The sequence below is a fragment of the Callionymus lyra genome, chromosome 15 (genome assembly GCF_982586985.1).
Source record: "Callionymus lyra chromosome 15, fCalLyr1.hap1.1, whole genome shotgun sequence".
NCBI lineage: Eukaryota > Metazoa > Chordata > Actinopteri > Syngnathiformes > Callionymidae > Callionymus > Callionymus lyra.
The window spans coordinates 9542902-9562625 of NC_141832.1; the positions used below are offsets into that span (position 1 = coordinate 9542902).

A 19724-nucleotide genomic window follows, 5' to 3' on the forward strand; every position below is an offset into this window, starting at 1 on the left:
GAAATTAGTGGACTGAACTCCCGAAAGGGTCATTTGAGTCTTTGCATCTTTTACGAGTCGTCTTTTAAAAAGAAAACATCTGCTTGTTCCGTCTTTTTAATGACGTTCCCAGACGGGACAGAGCGCTGGTCGAATCTTTGCTTAGCTCTGACCGTGACCCAGATTTTAAACCGTTTTTATTAATGTCATACAAGAGTCCCCTTGGGGGGGTTAAGCTTCCTATATGGTGAGGGTTTTTTAACATATGGAACATCCGAACCGAAAGTGTTTATAAAAGGGCTTGAGCGGAGAAGCAGCCACCAGAGACTCGGGGGACGCACATAAACAAAAACATGCAAAACAACTTTCCCACCCTTACAGTGAATCCGTCAATAAAGAACGGAAATTGAAGTGGTGACTGTGCAAACATGGAGCCCTTTGTTATTAAAGTCAGAATGTTTGTGGAGCGAGGCCCGGTTCCCAGACCTCCCATCGGTTGGTTTTTGCAGAGGTGCGTGCCCTTTGACCTCTGCCGGCTTTTAAAAAAAAAAAGTCCATCGGCTCGGGCGAACGGCCACTCATTAGCGCTGGTAAATGCCGGTGAGCAGATGGACGTCGCTAAACTGTGAAGTTAAAGCCTGTTTAAACATACTTAAAAGGTTGGAAATACATTTAACAATAGACCGCCATGAGGGACATTTACAACCAGCGCCCACTTAAACTCCAAGGTCTTTGGATAAAACATGGGGTTCACACATCCTGTTGGGGGGTAACACAAGACGCCTACAAACTCCTAACAACCCAATAAGTCTCGAGTGTTCTCCGTACACGCACAATAAGTGGCAACATGTCGAGAAATCAACTTTTTAACAACATTAAACACCAACAAGTCGTCGTTGATCTTTATCTGAATCCACTCAAGTTATAATAAATGCAGTTATTTACGATTTGCAGAAGTTGTTGATGGTCATAGATTGTGGTAGCAATCCATCCATTTATCTCAAGAGCACAGGTCAGAGAGTGTATCAGTCGAACGGCTGCTTCTGTGACGCCACAGGCTCAACAATCCAACCTCTGACCTCAGGTAAACCCGGAGGAAAAAGTACCCAAGAACCCAAACATGTCTCGTACATGCGTCGGAAACACAAGGCACTTCATGAATCTAATATCCACCGCAGCCCGCCAAAGCTACATTCCTACGAATTCCTTCAGCGACAGAGGTTTAGTTCCATCTATGAACAGCTGCCCCGTCTAAGCAAGACCCAAGACCACACCAGCCACTAAAATGAACCCATTTGTGTCCCTAGTATCTTTGCCCCCCCCCCCCCTCCCACTAGGAGTCAAAACCTAAAAAAACAGATCAAAGAGTTCCCAAAATGGACAGCTTTGGTTATGTGGTCAAGTAAACTCCAACCATTGTCTTCTTGCTTCTCAACCCAAATAGAAAAAAAAACAACAGTTTTATTGGCATTTACGACCATCAATGCACATTTGACGGCCTTTGAAATGCTTTTTAAATCTGTAAAAGAATAGTTTTGGAACAATCAGGGATTGGCAATTCTGCTTTATAGTGATGTCGATAGACAGATTAAAAATGTAAAAATCATCTTAAAATGCAGTTTAAGATCCAGCAATGAGATATTTTCCTGGTACAAAATCAGCGGCTATTGGTTAAGCGTTTACTTTTATATATATTGTCACACTATGACGAACTATTCTTGTCATTTCCACATGAATAAACCATCCAAAAAGCTTGGAATGTGAAGTAAGTAAGTAATTTGTATTTATATAGCACTTTTCCAGACCAGGGTCACAAAGCGCTTAAACAATCAAAACAATACTCAATAAAATATATACTTTAAAAGTCAAGATAATACTGAGAACAACACAGGAGTTCCAGAAAATCAAGGAAAAGCCTGAACAAATAAAAACGTCTTAAGATGTTTCTTGAAGGAGTCAGTAGATCATCAAACACAGAGGGAGATGGTTTCAAAGCTTGGGAATGTGAAGGTGGCATCTTCACGTCTGTATAGCCCAACAATGCTACTATTTTTACCCACAGCACTCCAACACAACAAGCCCACCAGAGCAGCGACTACAAAAGGAATTCTCAGTCTAAACAGCACTGTGTCTAATTACGACTCCACCGCGGACGCTCTGGTCAATCCTCAATCATGCCTCTTTTAAAAAGCTTTTAAAGCGTAATTATGTTGCTTTTTTTTAAAAAAAGGTCAGGAAAAAAAACAACATTAAGTGGAGCGAATCGTCATGCACGACTCCTACCAGAATATTCAGAGAATGTACAGCAGTGTGTGGAGATACACGGATGAAAATCGATTCTCTCCGGTTACATTTCTGGAATATTTGGCATTTCACAGTGAAAACAGTGAAGAGATTGAAGAAAACTTCAACGTACAGATGAGCTTTTCCTCGTCCTATACCAAACACTATCTGTTCGGGCCTGACAAAAAGTGTAGAGGCCACAAGCTTCTTTTTTTTAACAGCTATGTGTGTGTGTGTGTGTGAGCGTAAGAATGTGTGCGAGCTGGTGAAGCCAAACCAAAGGTGGGCGACTTGGAGGTGAAGTCGTGCACGAGCAGGTGAAGTCACGCTCGGACTCGAACCCTCGAAACGAGAAGCCGAGACAGTCGCACCTTCTGATGCTCACATGATGATACACAAAGAATTAAACTCATTCAAGTCACTTTTAAACACAAAAACCGTCGACTCCTGTTATAACAAGCGGACGCAGAAACACTCACCGTTTATATGAGGTGTGTGTGTGTGTGTGTGTGTCCTCTGTCGAAGGGAAGCTGCTCGAGTGTGAGGCCAGAAAAACTCTGCTCGGGCTCGGAACAGCCGGCCCCTCCCACCCGAACCCGTCATGTGACCCCCTCGACACGAGGAGACACCCACTTCCTCCGGCTACACCAGATTCATCACGCATGCCAGAAAAGGAGTTTATTTTAATTCTAGAAAGTACTCTGGAGGAAAAAAGTGGCTTCTTATCATGACGCCGGGGGGGGGGGAGAGGATTTACGACCTCTCGACCCCTTGTTCTCGGGCGAGTGCGTTCATCACACACCCCGGTCGGTCTTATCTCGCAGAATCCGGAGATACTCGATCTCTCTAGACTTTCGGACACATCCGACTGAACAAGACATTTTGAAACGGAAATATGTTAAAGCAGTTTGAAATCAACTTTCTTACAGGTGGTTTTCTTTTTTTGCTTTCTATCTGAAAAACTTGGTTTTAAATGAGTAAAAATCAAGGAAAATTAAGAAATTGAAAAAAGAATACATGTAGAAATAAAAGAAAAATGAGAAGAAATACATTTTTCTTAAAAAGGAACAAAATAGAAATTAATAGAGAAACTAAAGAAACATTCAAAGAGTAGAACAAAAAGGAGAAGGTGGATGAAAAGGAAAAGGATGATGCAATTAAAAAGGAAAAGGGATAAAGGAAAGGTGGAGCCAAGAGAAGGGAAAATGAAACATGTGATGAAAAGTAAATAAATGAAGATAAATACTAGGACCAGAGAAAACAGAAAGAGAAACTAGTGATGGAAGGAATGAAAGAATTAAAAAAAAGAAAGTAAATGAATGAAGAGAAATAAAAAATGTTTTAGAAGGAAGAATTCAAATATTAGAAAGTAAATGAATGAAGAGAAATAAAAAAAAGGACCAGAGAAACAAGTAATAGAAGGAAGAATTCAGAAAGAGAAAGTAAAAGGGAGATGAAAACTAAAAAGGAGGATAAAATAGATAAAAGGAAAGACGGAACAAACAGAAACATTCATGCAATATGATGTAAAAAATTGAAAGAAAGTGACAATTGAAAGGGAAACAGAAAGATTAAAAAAACGGTAGGAAAAACAAGAAAACTTTAAATAAAAGAAAAAGTTAGAAGCAAAGGGTAAAAACAAAATTAATAATAGAATTGAATATAATGAATTAAAGTGGTTTAAGGAAGAACAATGATTGACAGGAATGAGAATGAAATAGTGTAACATGGAAATATGAAAAAATACGTATATAAAAATAATTTTTTTTAAATACTAAAGAGGTAGAATAAAGTGTTGTGGAATAATGTGGACTCTTTGAAACTTTAATGAAGATGTGCAGCGACTGGTCGACTATGAAGTGTGATTACAGAGAGAAACAGCCGTCTCTCCACAGTAATGACACGCTCACCTGCAGCAGGTAACGCTGCAGATTCACCTGGATTCCTCCGAGAAAACCTACTGTGACACATTTCACCCTCGTAACAACAGCGCGTCCATTCATGGAACCCCGGACGAACACGTACCGACAGAGACCAGATACGAGATACGCCGGATGATGATCGTTTGTTACTGGCAACAACACTTCGAGCCAGAGAGACTCCTCAGTGGAAAAGTTTCCAGAGAACTTTTCTGGAGGAGGGAGCCGGTCCAGGGGGGGGGGGGGGGGGTTGGTTTGGGGCCAGGAAGCGCTAACATGTTGTCATGTTTCTGGCAGATGGACGACGGTGAGTTTGGACATCGGCATTCCATGTGGCCTCCCCCCAGGGAAGCTCACGACCAAGATGGATGATCGGGAATAACATGGAAACACACAGGGATCGTCTATATACATACATGTATAACAGGAATATACTAGTACAGTATTTTATTTACAGGAGAACTCTGGTTGATTTATCACTCATAAATAACCCTCCTGGATGAGTCCAAACATCTGTAGATACAGTTTAGGGCGAGCGAGAAGGACAACTGGTGTGACAGCACCCCCTGCTGGTTACCGAGGGAGCTGACGCTGTTCAAATTATGACGTTCTTTATTATTTAATATTAATAAACAGTTTCTAGTTTGGCCTTTTTCTGTTTTAAATAGCTACAAATAGTATGTTCACCTTTTCATTAGTCTCATTTACTCGTCCCACTCCCATCATGTGTTTTTGTCTGTAAAAAAAAAATACTATGATACAAACAGTCGAGTGCAAACTTAATTTTCCTCACAAATGTAAAGGAATCCTGACGAATTACACGAGTATAGGACGTTTGTTTTCTATCCTCGATAAGTCAAGATCACACCGATGAAGAAACAATTTTCCTCCAGAGGGATCAATAAAGTTTTATCCGTCCATCATAATTAAAACTGGGTTTTAAAAGCCTCAATTCAAAACAACCTTCGACCTCAAAAATGCCTTTTCCAAACCCAGTGATGATGCAATCGCTTTCGAGACCTCACTGGGTAACTGAAACTGAGCTGCAACACTTCCTGGTTTCATTTCCAGATAAACAAAACCCAGAGTGAGTATAAGAGTCGAGGCAGAGACCGGGCTCACAACAGAGGCGGGAAGATAAGAGTGAGAAGGTGAGCTCCGACTTTTTTTTACTCTTCCTAAAGACTATTCTTTGACACCTTTGACACCAGCGTCGACTCCATATCTTCGCAGCCATGACGATCCTTTTGTTCACGGGTCTGGTTCTGCTGGCAGCGCTCAGCCCGGGCGCGTCCGTGCAGAAGCTCAACACGATCAAACAACTGAAAAAGCTTGACTTTGGCGGCTCGGTGCCGAAGCACAGCCTCCTGCTGCTCCACTGGTTCGCCAACGCCGTGCACATCGACAACAACGACGTCATTTATCTGAACTTCGACCTCGGGGATTACGGCGCGCATCACTACGGGAACTACGAGGGGATGCTGAACGCGCTCCCCCGCGGGAACCTTCAGTACTACACCGTCGGGAACCTCAACGAGGATCAGAACAACTTGGACGACTTCCCCGACTACGTTCTCGATCCGCCCAACGAGTTCCGAGGAAGGGGGAACCTGGACCGGATCGTCTTCAGGGTGAGGCAGAACGCTCGGGGGCACAACCAACCCGTCGTCGACGAGGTTTACATCACGCAGCATTACGGTCGGCACGCCGGCACCAACTACGACCCGGACCGCACCTACCAGATCACCACCCACCTCCTGAGGGAGATCAGGCAGTTTTCCGTGGAAGATCAGCAGGTACTGTCCGAGCTCAGGGACGGCTTCCAGGACGACGTCACCGACCAGGAGCTGAAGAACATTCGGATCAAATGGAAGGAGCTGGCGTGTTTGGGACTCTTTCTCTTCATCGTCATCGAGAAGAAGAACTCCGTGAGGAACAACAACAACGCACCGAAGAAGGCCAACAAGATTCAGAAAAAAGATGTCGTCGTCAACATTCCGAGCAGCACTTATCACTACCAACGTCCCATTCCCGTGCGTTTGCAACCGCACCTGGTCCAGGACAGCATTCAAGTGCTGGTGAGCACCGGAGAAAAGGGAAAAGCCAGAATCACGTGGCGAGGCGTTCCTCACCATCGCCTGAAGGAGCAAGTGATGGTCGTGCTTTACAAAAAAGGAATCGTGGAGTCATGTTACCGAAAATGCATAAGCACGCCGGACGGCTTCTGCGACACGTCGGTGGCCCTGAACGAGGGACTCCACGCCCGACTGCACAAGGTCAGGACGGAGATGTGCTTCTGGAAGGTGCCGGCGCAGGAGATCACCAAAGGACCGGAGTTCACCAGCCAGTCGTGGGTCAGCATCCCGGGCTACAACGCGAGTCTGCAACTCTTCGTGAAGGACGGCAAAGCCTGCGCTCGCCTGTTCGTAGATCGCACCTTCAGAGACTGGAGGTCCACGTTCAAAGACGCCTGGGTCGGATTCTACAAAGACGCGAGTAAGAATACCAATGAATATGAATTCTGGCAGTGGCAGTGGGCGACGAAGTTCACACCGTCCGACAGCCAGCACCACTTCTTCGAGTACCAGTCCAGCATGACCATCGCCCCAGAGGTCCAGGCCCGGTTCGTACTCAGAGACAGACTCGTTGAGGTGGGCACACCCTGCTGGGTGTGACATGGAGAACGTAGCGGTAGCATAGACTGTGAATAATGTGTGTACTGTGTGTGTTTGACATCAAACGTATGGCCTAGACAATCAATTCAGATGTGACGTTGAAACGAACAAAACTGCTGAAAATCAAATATTTTTTTTGGTCCTACAAAAAGTAGACGCAGCTTGAACAGAGAACTTGTAAAATATTTTGTACAGTTGAATATTTTTGGTCGTAATGAATGTATTTTCAATGCGGTTGTATAATGAGATTCTTGTTGTTTTTTTTAGTTGTTTTTTTATAAGAAAAGTGTATCTAATGAATGAATAAATAAACTGTCAAAAAGCAAATTGTGTGTTCAATGATAAACACTCGTGACCAGCACAAGCACAAAGTTTTTTTTTTAATTGTATAAAACTACATTTCGGACCTTGGATGATGACTCAGTAAAAAAAGGCAGAACTGTGTGGGTGGAAAGTTTAAACTCTTGCGATAACATGTTCACAAGTTGGCGAGTGGGTGGAAGTACTTTTAAAAAAAATAAACAAATAATGGCAGCCTTGATGATTCCTGGTGTGGTTACAAAACTCCATTGACTCAAAAACTCAAAAAAATAAATGAAAAGTATCTTCACCCATTCATTAAACTTTGTTCCACTTTTTACCTTTGTTTATCAACCTCTGTTTATCATTCCTCACTCCTTCCACTCCTCCCTAATCTGAGCCAATGGAATGATCTTAATCCAATTAACCACCAATTACTTGTTGCTGTGACGCAGCCCGTTCTTAACCTGGTATGACTATGCAGCACAACAGGAAGCACAGCCGATCTCAACCCTCCCTCACATTTAGCAACATTTATTGCACAAGAACATTAAAACATCTGAGATTTGCAACACTTGGAGACGAAACTGAATTATAATCTATTGCATTCTATTCTTTGTAAGTAGAAAAGCACTAAGAAGGCACATACCTCTGCCACGCTCACATGAAAGTTGAGTTCTTTTATTTTAATAAAAAGGTAAAGTTTTCCTATTAGTTATTTCTGGAGAAGCCAAACTACCAAAAGGACGCAACGTTTACGACCTCTTTTTTTTTTCTTTAAGTGGAGGTTATAATAAATAAACGGGCCAAATTTTAACGTACGGGATAATGTGTCATGACTTGTATGCGAAAATTTGCAAGACTTTGCCTGTTTAAAATGAAAGAAATCCTTTTTTTTCCCCAGAAGATGGAGCCAAAAGTCAAATCTAAAGTCAGATTATCTGTTTATTTGTCTATTATTTAAAATAGTTTGGGTTTTTTTTTTATTTTAAATAAACATTTATTAGTTAACAGATCCGGACAGAATGTCACGTTGAGTCTCTAATTGTCAAATAAACAAATAATAAAATTAAAAATATCTTCAAAATGACAGAAACTGACCAGGTTCAAATAAATAATCCTAAAACTATACTATAGCTGGTAAGAGTTTTGGTTCTCGGTTTAAGGTGTATAAGGTTGTACTTCTCCTGCCCTGTACACCAACAAAAAAAACCCATATGGTTCAAATGAGTGCAACAATGTGTTATAGAGGAAAATAGTCTGAGCTCATCTGCCTTCACCACACAGACATTTTTTTGGGGAGGAAAAGAAATCCAAGCAGTGTGTATTTAACCGTCTCATTCTTACTGTAGGTTAAACTTTAAATGAGTTTTAAATGACGCCACAAGATTCTATATTCAACAGCTGCTGCACGGTAAAGTCCTTATTTCCATGTGTGGAAGTATTTTCTCAACTCCTCGCCACCGTGACCTACATTCAAAGACCAGGAACAAACAATGTCACAAGACTGCGCCTCTGTTTTCCTTCTGGCTGTCATTACTTTAATCCTGACTTTTAATATCCAACTTCTGTTGTCCCACCAGTTCGCCCCGAGACTCCAGTGAGTGAAGTGAAGGTTATTTGTAAAGATCTTTCTAGACCAGGGTCACAAAGCGCTTTAACAATTAAAAACAATACACAGTTAAAATATATAGGAAAATAAAAAGATGTTTCCCCACATTCTCAATGAGATTTTTTTCCTGGTTAAATATAAAATAAAGTAATTTATAATAAGAATAAAAGAATATTGAATGGTTGAATTAAACGTTTCAAATATTCAGATTTTTCTTATTGAATTGTTTTTTTTCACTTTTAATGATACAATTAAACTGTTTATATATTGAAAGGTTGAATTTGCTTCAGCTTCTTAATTTTTACACAGAGGTTTTTATATTGTAAATCAAAACAAATAAATTCAATATATATATTTTGTTATTTTTTTACCTTTTAAAATGTAATATAAAACTTTATAACAGTGCCAACAAATGGACAAACTGACTTTAAAAGGCCACAAACTATAAAAATAAGAAAAGAGTTATTTGATCAAAGCCTTTAAATAAGTAAGTAAGTAATAATAATAAATAATAAAAATAAAACTTTAAAAATCATCCTTTTTCTTTTTTATGTGAATTATTAAAAAAAAAAATAGAAATTAAATTACATTATTCAATAAAAAATAAATTCAACCTTATAATACATCAAACCATATAACAGTTTTATTTGTCAATTTCTTTGCGCGTATAGGACATAAAAAGGAATTGAATTGAATTATTCAAAAACATATGTTCTTTTTTAATTTTAAAAAAGGTTCCAACATTGTAAATCCAAGCTTTTAATAGTGTGATGGCACCAATATAATATATATTTTTTTTTATTTGCTTTAACCTGCTTCATAAATAATTTGAAAATATGAATAGTTTCTGCTAAAAATTATGTTTTTAGCAGAATCCCAGTATCTATGAGGAACTACTCGTGTGAATATGGACGACGTCGAAATGAAGGCCCGGCTCAAGAATGTATGGAAACCGTACTCACTCTCCGTGGGTCGGGTTGAGGGGTGATCCGACACGGGGGACTGGACTCGCTCCACCCGGTGGTCCGTCAAGGTGGGTAAAGGAGCGCTCGGTGCCGGAGGAGGATGGTTGCCGTTGTTGTTCTCCGCTCCGCCACCCATCCCTAGACCATCCGGCTGTCTGAAAACCGGCATCTCCGGTCTCCGGATCGTCCCCTCCGGACCGGGAGAGGGGAGCTCCGCTCTCCTCTGGGGGGGCTCTGGTATCCTCGAATTTGTAGAAGCCTGGGAATCCATTCTTTTGGGCGGGGCCGGCGGCTCGTTCGACCGCGTGAGTTCTGCCCGCCTGTGCGTGGGGATGGAGTTGGAGGGTCCGTCCTGGAGCCCGGCGGTCCTGGAGGCCAGGCTGACCTCGGGTCGCTTGAGGCCGAAGCGAGCGATCCCGGCGCTGGGCGAGTTGTCCACCTGCTTGGAGGACACCTCGATGGAGATCTCCGTGCGCCGGGAGGACGGCACCTCGGTGTTGCGGACCCCCGACAGCTCCAGGCGCCTCATCCCGGTCTTCGGAGAGCGAGGGTTGGAGGACTCGGAGGGCGACGATCTGTTGGAGGAGTGGTCGGAGTTGCGGGAGCTGGTGTCGAAGCTCCTCTGGCTGGAGGTGGAGGAGGTGGAGGAGCGAAGGGGGTTGGTGGTCCGACGGGTCAGGGGGGAGTCAGACTCCTCCACTTCAAACGAACGTTTCAGTGCTGGAACACAGAGAAGATCAGCTTTAGATTCAGAGGCACTCGTATGAATCAGGCTTTTATATCCATATTTAATGAAAACAAAATAGTCGTTAGTACAAAACTTTAATCGTACTTCAATTTTCTGTCAGTTCGGGCCAAAGACTGCAATGTTTTTTCATTACAGTGTCAAAATAAACTAAAACACTGTATCAATTATTCTTTATTTAGGCTTTTAAATCATGTATTATTTTGTCAATATAGTTATTTTATGGCTTACAGTTCAAGGAAGTGCTAAATTAAATTGTATTTACAATGAACTTGCAAACATTCACAGTGATTGTTCATTTTTGTGTTACAGTTAAAATGTCAAGATGGCAGCAGTCATTAATTCCTACGCAGCAAATGGAACCATGAAAACACGGGGATGACTGAGGACGAGAGGATACAGTGGACTCTCCAGGAGCTTTAAAAGCTGTTGTTTGGGCATATTTTGGTTTGAAAACAAATGAAAGCAGTTACGACTGAGGACGAGAGGATACAGTGACTCCAGCAGTTTTTAAAAGCTGATGTTTGGACATATTTTGGTTTGAAAACAAATGAAAGCAGTTACGACTGAGGACGAGAGGATACAGTGACTCCAGCAGTTTTCAAAAGCTGATGTTTGGACATATTTTGGTTTGAAAACCAATGAAAGCAGTTATGACCGAGTACAAGAGGATACAGTGACTCCAGCAGTTTTCAAAAGCTGATGTTTGGACATATTTTGGTTTGAAAACCAATGAAAGCAGTTATGACCGAGTACAAGAGGATACAGTGACTCCAGCAGTTTTTAAAAGCTGATGTTTGGACATATTTTGGTTTGAAAACAAATGAAAGCAGTTACGACTGAGGACGAGAGGATACAGTGACTCCAGCAGTTTTTAAAAGCTGATGTTTGGACATATTTTGTTTTCAAAACAAATGAAAGCAGTTACGACTTCGTCAAGAGTCAAGTGGTCTGTAAATACTGCCACACCAGAGTCAAGTACAATACTACACATATTTATCCTTGCACTTACAGTATCCCAATGTATAATTGTCCCCGTATCATGATACATATAGTATTACCAGAATCTTGCCAACACACATCACTACTTGCTACTAGGGTTTCACAATACAATATATGGTGATACTATACTCTATATTCTCTTCCAACTTTAAACGTACTTTAAGTACATTGTAGATATTTCAAAGCAAGTCAAAAATATATTTTTGAATGTATATTATTTGATTTGTTTTTGTTATGCATCATGTCCTATTGTTTTTTAACCTCATGAGTGATAGTTCATAGTTCAATTCATTGTTATTTGAGTCATTTATTATTACAAAATGGTTGAAAACGCGAGGATGTACAGAGTTTTGTTGGGTAAACATTTTTATTTTAGAAGGAAACCGTCTTAGATACTAGTTCTGTGCGGGTAAACTTTGACATTAGTAACCTGTTGTTATTAAAAATAAACAAAAAAGTTAAAAGTATTGGACGTTAATTCGTTAAATATGAAAGAGAAAATCTCACTGGATTCAAAACGTCGCCCAAGAACAAAAACAACGTTAAAAACGAGAAAAAACGTCAAATATTTGCAAGTTTGTCAGACTTTTCGTCGTCATTTTTAATACTTTTGAATCAAAGTTTCTTACCGGATTTGACACGCTTCACGTACGTGGTTAGCATCTTGCTCGTCGATAAACAAGCAACCAAAATAAAATCAAAAAACACTTTCAAATGACAAGGTTACGGTTAATAAAATAAAATAAAAAGGTTTTGAATGGATGAAAAAGTATTTTAAAACGGTTTATGTAAAAAGTAAAGTTCCGAAGTCAATCCGTGTCTTTGGCGAACACACCTGATGCTGAGGGGCACGAGCTGACCACGCCCCCTACACGACTGATGATTGACAGCTGGTGGATGACGCAATAGTATCGGGACAAGAAAATAAATTAATAAATTGTGAATTTATTGTTATAAAATTTAGCTTAAAAATAACTACGTTTAAAAAAATAAGAGTCCGGTTTTTGTGCGTTTATTAAAATTCGTGTCTAATAATTGATTTATTTCCGGTCATGTGGTTCTCCATTACAGGAAGTAGTTAGCAAATAATAAATAAATAAATAATATTTCAATCAAAAATACTGCCTTGAGTCTTCAGACTTTCAATTTCGTTTTACCTTTGTTATTTATCATACATTCTAAATAAATAAAAACATTTTTGTCTGTAAGAAAGTTTTTTTTTAAAGAAGAGACTTTGGCTCAAAGAAGGAAATCCTGGGGTACAGGCGTCTGAGTTGTGATCCAAAAATGACAAGAGAGAAGCCCCTTTTTCCCTGGAAGTCAATGATCAGAGGCTGTTGAAAAACATATTTTTTCAACTTTCTTTTACTTTCCTGAAATAAAAGAAAAGTATTTCTGAAGATCAAGGAATTTGTATTTTATATCAGTCGAAATACAGTTTTGATTTCTTCTTTTGGGGTCTTTTGGGAAATGATTTCTGCCTTTAAGAACACTATATTATTATCACTATTGGTTTTCACATCATTTCCTTGTTAAACATTACGTTATCAACCTAGTAAATCATCTTTGAATTGGTAAAATAATAACTTTTTTATTTATGTTTAATGTTGCATAATTGTACCCAAGAAAACCCTTAATTGGTGGAACTCTCACTGACAATAAAACAATAAAACAAATGTTTCTTCAGGCTGCAAAGTTATGATGAAAACTCATGGAAACACTCGTTGGATCTCCGAGTCTAAACTGGCTCTCGGAAACGGAAAAGTTTGGAAATCAGTGACGGAACTGCTCCCTCGTGACCTGACGAAGGATAAAGGAATGATAGTAGGATTTCTGTGGCTGAGTCTTTGTACAAGATCACACTCTTTTATCAACTCGTGCAGGACAGGAAGTGGTTTTCTGTTTGCTCAGCATTTGATCCGCACCACCACCACCAACAAAAAAAAAAATCCTCGTTTCTGTTTACTTGACGTGTCAATTCTAGCATTTAATTATGGCACGACACAAAGCTGCATGAAACAATACTTCTCACTGTCTCCTTAAAGCTCCAGATATCATGTTCTCTCCTCACAACAAGCTCTTTGTGCGACATGTATGAAATAATATAATTTAATATGAGCAGGGGGAAAAAAAAGAGAAAGACAGAGGTGCCAGTGTTCTCAGTATCTTATTATTCACAGCCGTGAACTCACATGATGTGTGGAGATTTTGTCGGATGAAGATAACAATGTCGGGGCTACACAAAGTGAGAAACACGAGACGAGGAAAAATAGTTTTCTTAGGGAACCGTACGGAACTCCACGTTGGATTTATGCGACCTGAGAGCGTTGCCGTCGGCTCCGAAACACTGTATCTTTTATGGAAGTTGTTTCTTTTTTTGGCTCGCGACACCGTGTCAAAAGCAGCCGTGTGGAGGGGAAAAAAAAGAAGCAAAACAAGGCCTGCTTTACCTCAGGAAGTCGCGAACACGTCGAGAGCATTGATGGCTGTCGTGCTACAGCAACATCACTTCTCGCTGAGTCAATAGTCATTAGTGGGATGTTGAAGGTTCTCTTCACACACGGTCGCATGTTTCGGCTTGACGTGTACGAGGCGTGCGTTCGACCAAAGGGCTGGAGTGTAAACATGGAGCTAAATGTTTAAGCTAGCTTGTTCATGTTTTGATTTTACAGGATTTTTTCTTCTTAAATTTGGGCGGAAAGAGGTTTAACAGACATAACTGAAGACTTATCCAATAATAAGGTGTTTAATATTTGATTTAAAATACATAAATGTATTTTCAAAATGAGGACATAAAGTTTGATATTCCAAATTCCAATAATTCAAGCATCAAATTCTTAATTTTTAACCTTTTAAATTCAATATAATAATGTTGGTATAGTAGAGCCGCCAGACATTACCAATAGAGCGCAGAGCTACTTGATCGAACTATCAGCCAATCATGTGACGCTTACATGATTGGCTGAAAGACGTAGAAAGTCAATTAATTCCAACGCAAAGGTAAGATTTCAGCTATTTGTAAGTAATGTTAGTAATTGGTGTGAATTCAAAAGTAAGAGCGAGGTGGATCAGGGCTCGATTGGATGAGTCTGGTAAGATGGCACTACTGTACCAACATATTTTTATTGATTTCAAAAGGCTATGAATTGAAAAATATTGAATTTAGAAAATATATCTTTGAATAATTGGAATTACAATATCAAACTCTATGTGTAAAAAAAAACAACTAAATTTGAAAATTTCTAAAATTTAAAAAAATACAACCTTTCAAATGTACAAATTATGAATTAAATTATTTTTATACTGAAAGGTTGTATTTTGTATGTGGGTATTTTAATAACTCAGAAAATAAAAATTAAATGCCTAAACAATATTTATTCTCTAGTTTTATGCTCTTTATAATTGCACTTTGTCATCTCTTTGTACTTTGCTCTTTTTAATTTGCACTTTGTTCTTGTTCTTGCTCTTATGAAACTGGCTTTACCTTCCTGCTGGAAACTGGAAATCGAATTTCCCGAAGGAGATCTCCAGATTAATAAAGTCTGTCTAATCTAATCTAATCTAGTTATTTCACTTTATTTCAGCTGCTGATACGGGAGAACGTCCAGACATTCTTGTGGCTGGACCGAAAACCTCTCTAGAAAAACTTCCGACGGGCATCCTGACAAGATACTTGTACTCTCAACTCATGGTCCGCAGACCATTTGAGGCCCCCGGGATGATATTATGTGCCCCCCGCCCCCCTCTAGGTGTCCAGATTTAGCAGGAGCGTGGTCGAGCAGGACACTCCCTCTTTTTGTTAGATGTTTAAATCACTATATAATTGCATAGTAGTGGAGCTATACCTTGGGAACATGTACTTAAAAAGTATATATAGATATATACATATATCTATATATATATACAGTATATTGATCCGGTCCATTGATGAGCTTCTACGAGTATTATAGTTTTGTTAGAATTCTACACATATTTTCTTTGAATCTCTGTTGTATTTTGTGGTAATATTTGTCATAAAAGTATTCCAAACACATCCGCAGTGCAGGCGAGACGATGTCGACCAGGCTATGTTTACATCCGACCGCGGCTGCCATCCGTCATCTCCTTCCAAACCCCTCGAAGGAAACCCACCCTTTGTGTTTCCTCGCCTCTCACACAACATCCACAGCGCTTCCTCAACAACAACAAAAAAAACCTCCACAAGGTTGAGAAAGTAGTACTTATTTTTGAACCTAATAACTCCTACAGTTTGTGTGTAACTGACCAGCAGTCATAAAAGAAATAAAGACTTTTTTTTTCTTCTTCTACTGATCCTCTTTGCGGCCACGCATTCTTCCCCCCGCGAAAATACCGTATAAACTTTAATTTAAGAGGCTAAGTTTCCGCCAACAACTCATTACCATTCCCTTCATCTAAAAACTGAAGCACCATCTGGTTCGGACCCAGTATTCCTCTCTTTTTTTTTTTCAAAAGTGGCCACAAACTCGCGAGCTGACAAGAAGAAAAGCCTCTGCAGCCAAGCATGATGTTTTTCCACTAACATGCAATTAGACACGGGGGAACTAACACTTTGTGCTTTGACACATGATTAAACTTCCAGAAGAAAAAAAAAATCACATGGTGCTTCTGATCTGTTCTCCAGTGTAGCATGTACAGGACGTAGCAGGAGCGAGACGGTGCTTTTATCTTTTTTTTTTGATGTTGTGAAAGACGCTCTAATTCCTGACCTCTCGGAATCTTCTCGCGGAGGCACTTGAGGATTCATAGGAGTTAGTTCGGTCGGATAAAGATAATATGGTAGAATCCTAGAGCGTTTGAATTTCTCCTTTTTAGTCATCTAAAAAGGGTCGTTTTATAAAGAAGTTTTTTTGTAGATGTTGCGATATTGAAATATATTGCAAAAGTGAAATGAATGCATGACAGAGTAGAGGTGTTACAAAGTATCTATATACCGATATATCACGATATTCTTTTCCACTAAACCCTTTGACTGTATTTATGCGTCACTCATAATGTCAAAGTATGATCATGTATAAATAGTTCTAATGCATTAACAAATGTATTTTGTATTTATTATTAATTTAGATTTTTTTGATAAAAATAGTACTTGCCGCAAACCACGATGTCACAAGACACAACACATCCTGCCTTACACAGTCTCTGGACCAAGGGAGTCAAACTTAATCACACAAGTATTTTAGCAGTAAATTCTCCAGTATAGTTGTGTAGTCACCAAACCTCCTGTAACAGGAAATATGACTCTGAGTGTGATATTGTATTTTCATTCTTTTAGGCTCTATATACTGTATCTACATCCCCCTGTTAGAAGTCTCTGGATCATTTCTGACAACGATAACTTGGCTTATCTTAAACACAGACATCTTAATACAGGGGTGTCCAACCTCTTTTCAAAGAGGGCCACATTCCATAACGGAAGGAGGAGCTGGGGGCCAAATGTCAACGGTGAAATCATACTAGAAAGTTCTTTAACCAGAACCAAAACAATTTTGGTCTTAAATAATTAGCATCGACACTTAGCTGCTTCACTTTGTGGTGTTTTTATTGGCCTGCTCATAAAAACCACATGTGACAAGTAAATAATAATAATGGCAAATTATGTCTATTCTTTTATTCTCTTGCTGTATAATACAGTTTTTCAGGGCCGCAAATGGGCCTCGGGCCATACTTGGACACGCCTGTCTTAATAGATACGATATTAACATGATCATCCATCTGTTATTTGAGGCCAACCATACTGTGGGCCACATTAAACAAGATTTCCCAACTTGAACATAAAGTCTACTGGTGTTTGTTTTTAGCAATTTGCTAACTGCTAGCATTTCCATGCAAACTAGCGCCATTATCGTCTTTTTTTTCTGTCGGTTGAATCAAAAGTATAATCAACTTTTATCCAAATCTGTCAATATGCTAACCAGTTAACTTAAAGTCATAATGCAATTGAACTGAGTTTCTGTAAATAATTTAGTCTGTAATTGAACGCGATTTCCAAACTTGAACAATGCTAGCATTGTCGCGCAAACTGGCGCCACATCAGTTGAATCAAAACTATTCAAAGTGAATGCAAATGTTCTTCTGATTTTCTTGCCAATAATATTTTGGCCATTTATTAAGACTTTGAAACCATGATAATAATTCTGCTAGTGTTTTATTTTGTTATATTTACTTTATTATTATTGCCTAATAATATACCATCATGATGTAAACTAGCTAAACTACCAATCCTTGTTTCTACCACAGTTTTCTGCTATTTTAATAAAAGCTGCTCGTAGTTTACTTTCCATTTCGTAAACTGGTTATCAACTACATTTTAACAAGAACTCAGTCTGTAGTTTACTTAGCTTGTTACTTGTTACTCTAACTGACTATTGAGTCTATCTATCCATCTATCCATCTATCTATGTATCCATCCATCCATCCATCTACGTATTTACCCATCCATCCATCCATCCATCCAACAAAACATTTTGAGTGCCAGATTTTAGGTAAGATGTTCACCCTTCAACTCCTTTACGACTATTTGCTTTTTAAACTTATTAAAAATTGATAATTTAATACGTATGTATTTAATAGCAACAGATAACTGTCTTCTCATGTTATACTCATGGTTAACTAGCAATTAGATTGAGACTTTCCATACATGTGGAAACTGCATTTGTCTAAACAAGAAGGAGAATTCTGACCCGCTCTAGTAGGAGAACTCACATTTTACTGATCCTTAAAAACTATTTTTGAACGTGTATTGCTTTTAATTGTTTAAGCACCTTGTGACCCTTGTCTATAAAGGTGCTTTACAAATAACTATAACTTACTTACTATAGTAAAAATGACCAGAAAAAGTAGATTCATATTTACATCAACATCATTTTAAACACAGTGCTAGAGCTGGTGAAACGTAGCGTACACAAAACTCCACTTCCATACAGTGACCCTGATCACGACTGCGAGGTTTGGAATATTAGCTCTCAGAGTTTCCATCCTACGAGTGTGAAACCCTCCTCTCTCTCTCTGTGACCCTTTGTGTTTTCCTGCTGCTGGCGTCATTAGCAGGAAACCTGTTTTAACTGGTGAGAGTAGCTCCGGCCGATAGAGCTGATAAGACCCGGAGACTCACTGAGCTATCATCGCTTTTCTCTCCGCAGCATATCTCCAAGAACATAAACACTATCAGTCAGGACCCGAGGAAAATGTGCTGGAACACCACAAGCATTAAAAAACAACGATTACAGAGCAGCTTAAATAAAAACCTGCAGCCACATTTAACTAGTAGTTCAAACCAATAATGACAGTTTCCACGTCGCCTTGTTACATTTAGAACCTCCTATTATGACAAACCTGTTCTAATAAAGGCTCCTGATCACAATTAGTCAAGGGTGGGTTCTTTTTTTTTTACCAGAATCGTGAGTTTAAATCCACCCGTCGACCGACGACCGCAAGAAACCGCTCCAGTGGAATTTCCTTCTCGACTTCTTTCTACGAAACACGACCGGAGATGGACGGACCTGACAGCAGCTGGCCCGGCGTCGTCGGGAGGCGGATCAATAGATGGCAGATGTCTGATGCGTCACGGGACACGAGACATGATGTATGTTTACACACCGCACAAAAGAAGATCTCTTTTCAGTGGAGCAGTGACAGTGTATAAATATGCGAGAGAGGAAGGCCCGGCGGGCCCCGGTCAACGATCTGTGTCTGTTCCAGGGAGAAAGCAAGGGTCACAGCTGAGGTCATCAGCCTCGTGGGCAGAAAAGAAAAAAAACTTCTCTCTCTCACTCAGATAGTCAAACGACAAGAAATGATTCCCATCCCGAGTGAGATGGACGAGCAGATGTTCCTGCGAGTAACACTTCCAAAAAAACAAAAGTTTTCTTCCGTTGCCAACTTTAAATAAAAGGAGCTGGAGCTGTGCACGGGTGTGGCTGTTTGGCTGTAGCAGGAGTGGAGGAAAAACAGCACCGACACTTAAAGTTGACTCCGAGTTTCGTTTTCTTTCTGAAGTGTGGAGCTGCCGCACAATAAAGAATGTTTTTCTTAACAAAACATAACTGTAAACTCTAGTTTGATTATTGTTGTACTGGTTATATCACTGGCAAGCATGATGCTAATGAACTTGTGCTAGCTAACTGAGCTAACAACCTACTTTTTTTCTGAATTATTAAAGTTAATTTAGCTTTTTGCTAACTGCTAGCATTGTCGTGCAAAATATCGCCAAAACCATCTTTCCTT

The 19724-nt window shown here is 39.8% G+C and overlaps 2 protein-coding genes across 7 annotated transcripts in view; one reads left to right on the forward strand and one right to left on the reverse strand.

Moving 5' to 3' along the window:
- Nucleotides 1-19724, reverse strand: part of septin9a (septin 9a) — a 65356-nt gene that overhangs the window by 18110 nt on the left and 27522 nt on the right. For 3 of the 5 annotated variants that reach the window (XM_087808968.1, XM_087808971.1, XM_087808969.1), the window contains one exon: nt 9731-10453. In XM_087808968.1, the coding sequence (XP_087665094.1) occupies nt 9731-10453 (723 nt within the window). Of the gene's footprint in view, nt 1-9730; nt 10454-12109; nt 12201-18891; nt 19009-19724 lie in introns of those variants that run through there. The other 2 variants (XM_087808972.1, XM_087808970.1) reach the window with 2 other exon arrangements.
- LOC148064839 (uncharacterized) lies at nt 5214-7183 on the forward strand. 2 transcript variants are annotated; one of them, XM_087808973.1, is made up of 2 exons: nt 5214-5332; nt 5415-7183. In XM_087808973.1, the coding sequence occupies exon 2, from the start codon at nt 5417-5419 to the stop codon at nt 6854-6856; it is 1440 nt and encodes a 479-aa protein (XP_087665099.1). In that variant the 5' UTR covers nt 5214-5332; nt 5415-5416; the 3' UTR covers nt 6857-7183. The 2 variants fall into 2 exon arrangements, with proteins under 2 accessions (XP_087665099.1, XP_087665100.1); XM_087808974.1 differs by having other exon boundaries at nt 5299-5332; nt 5393-7183.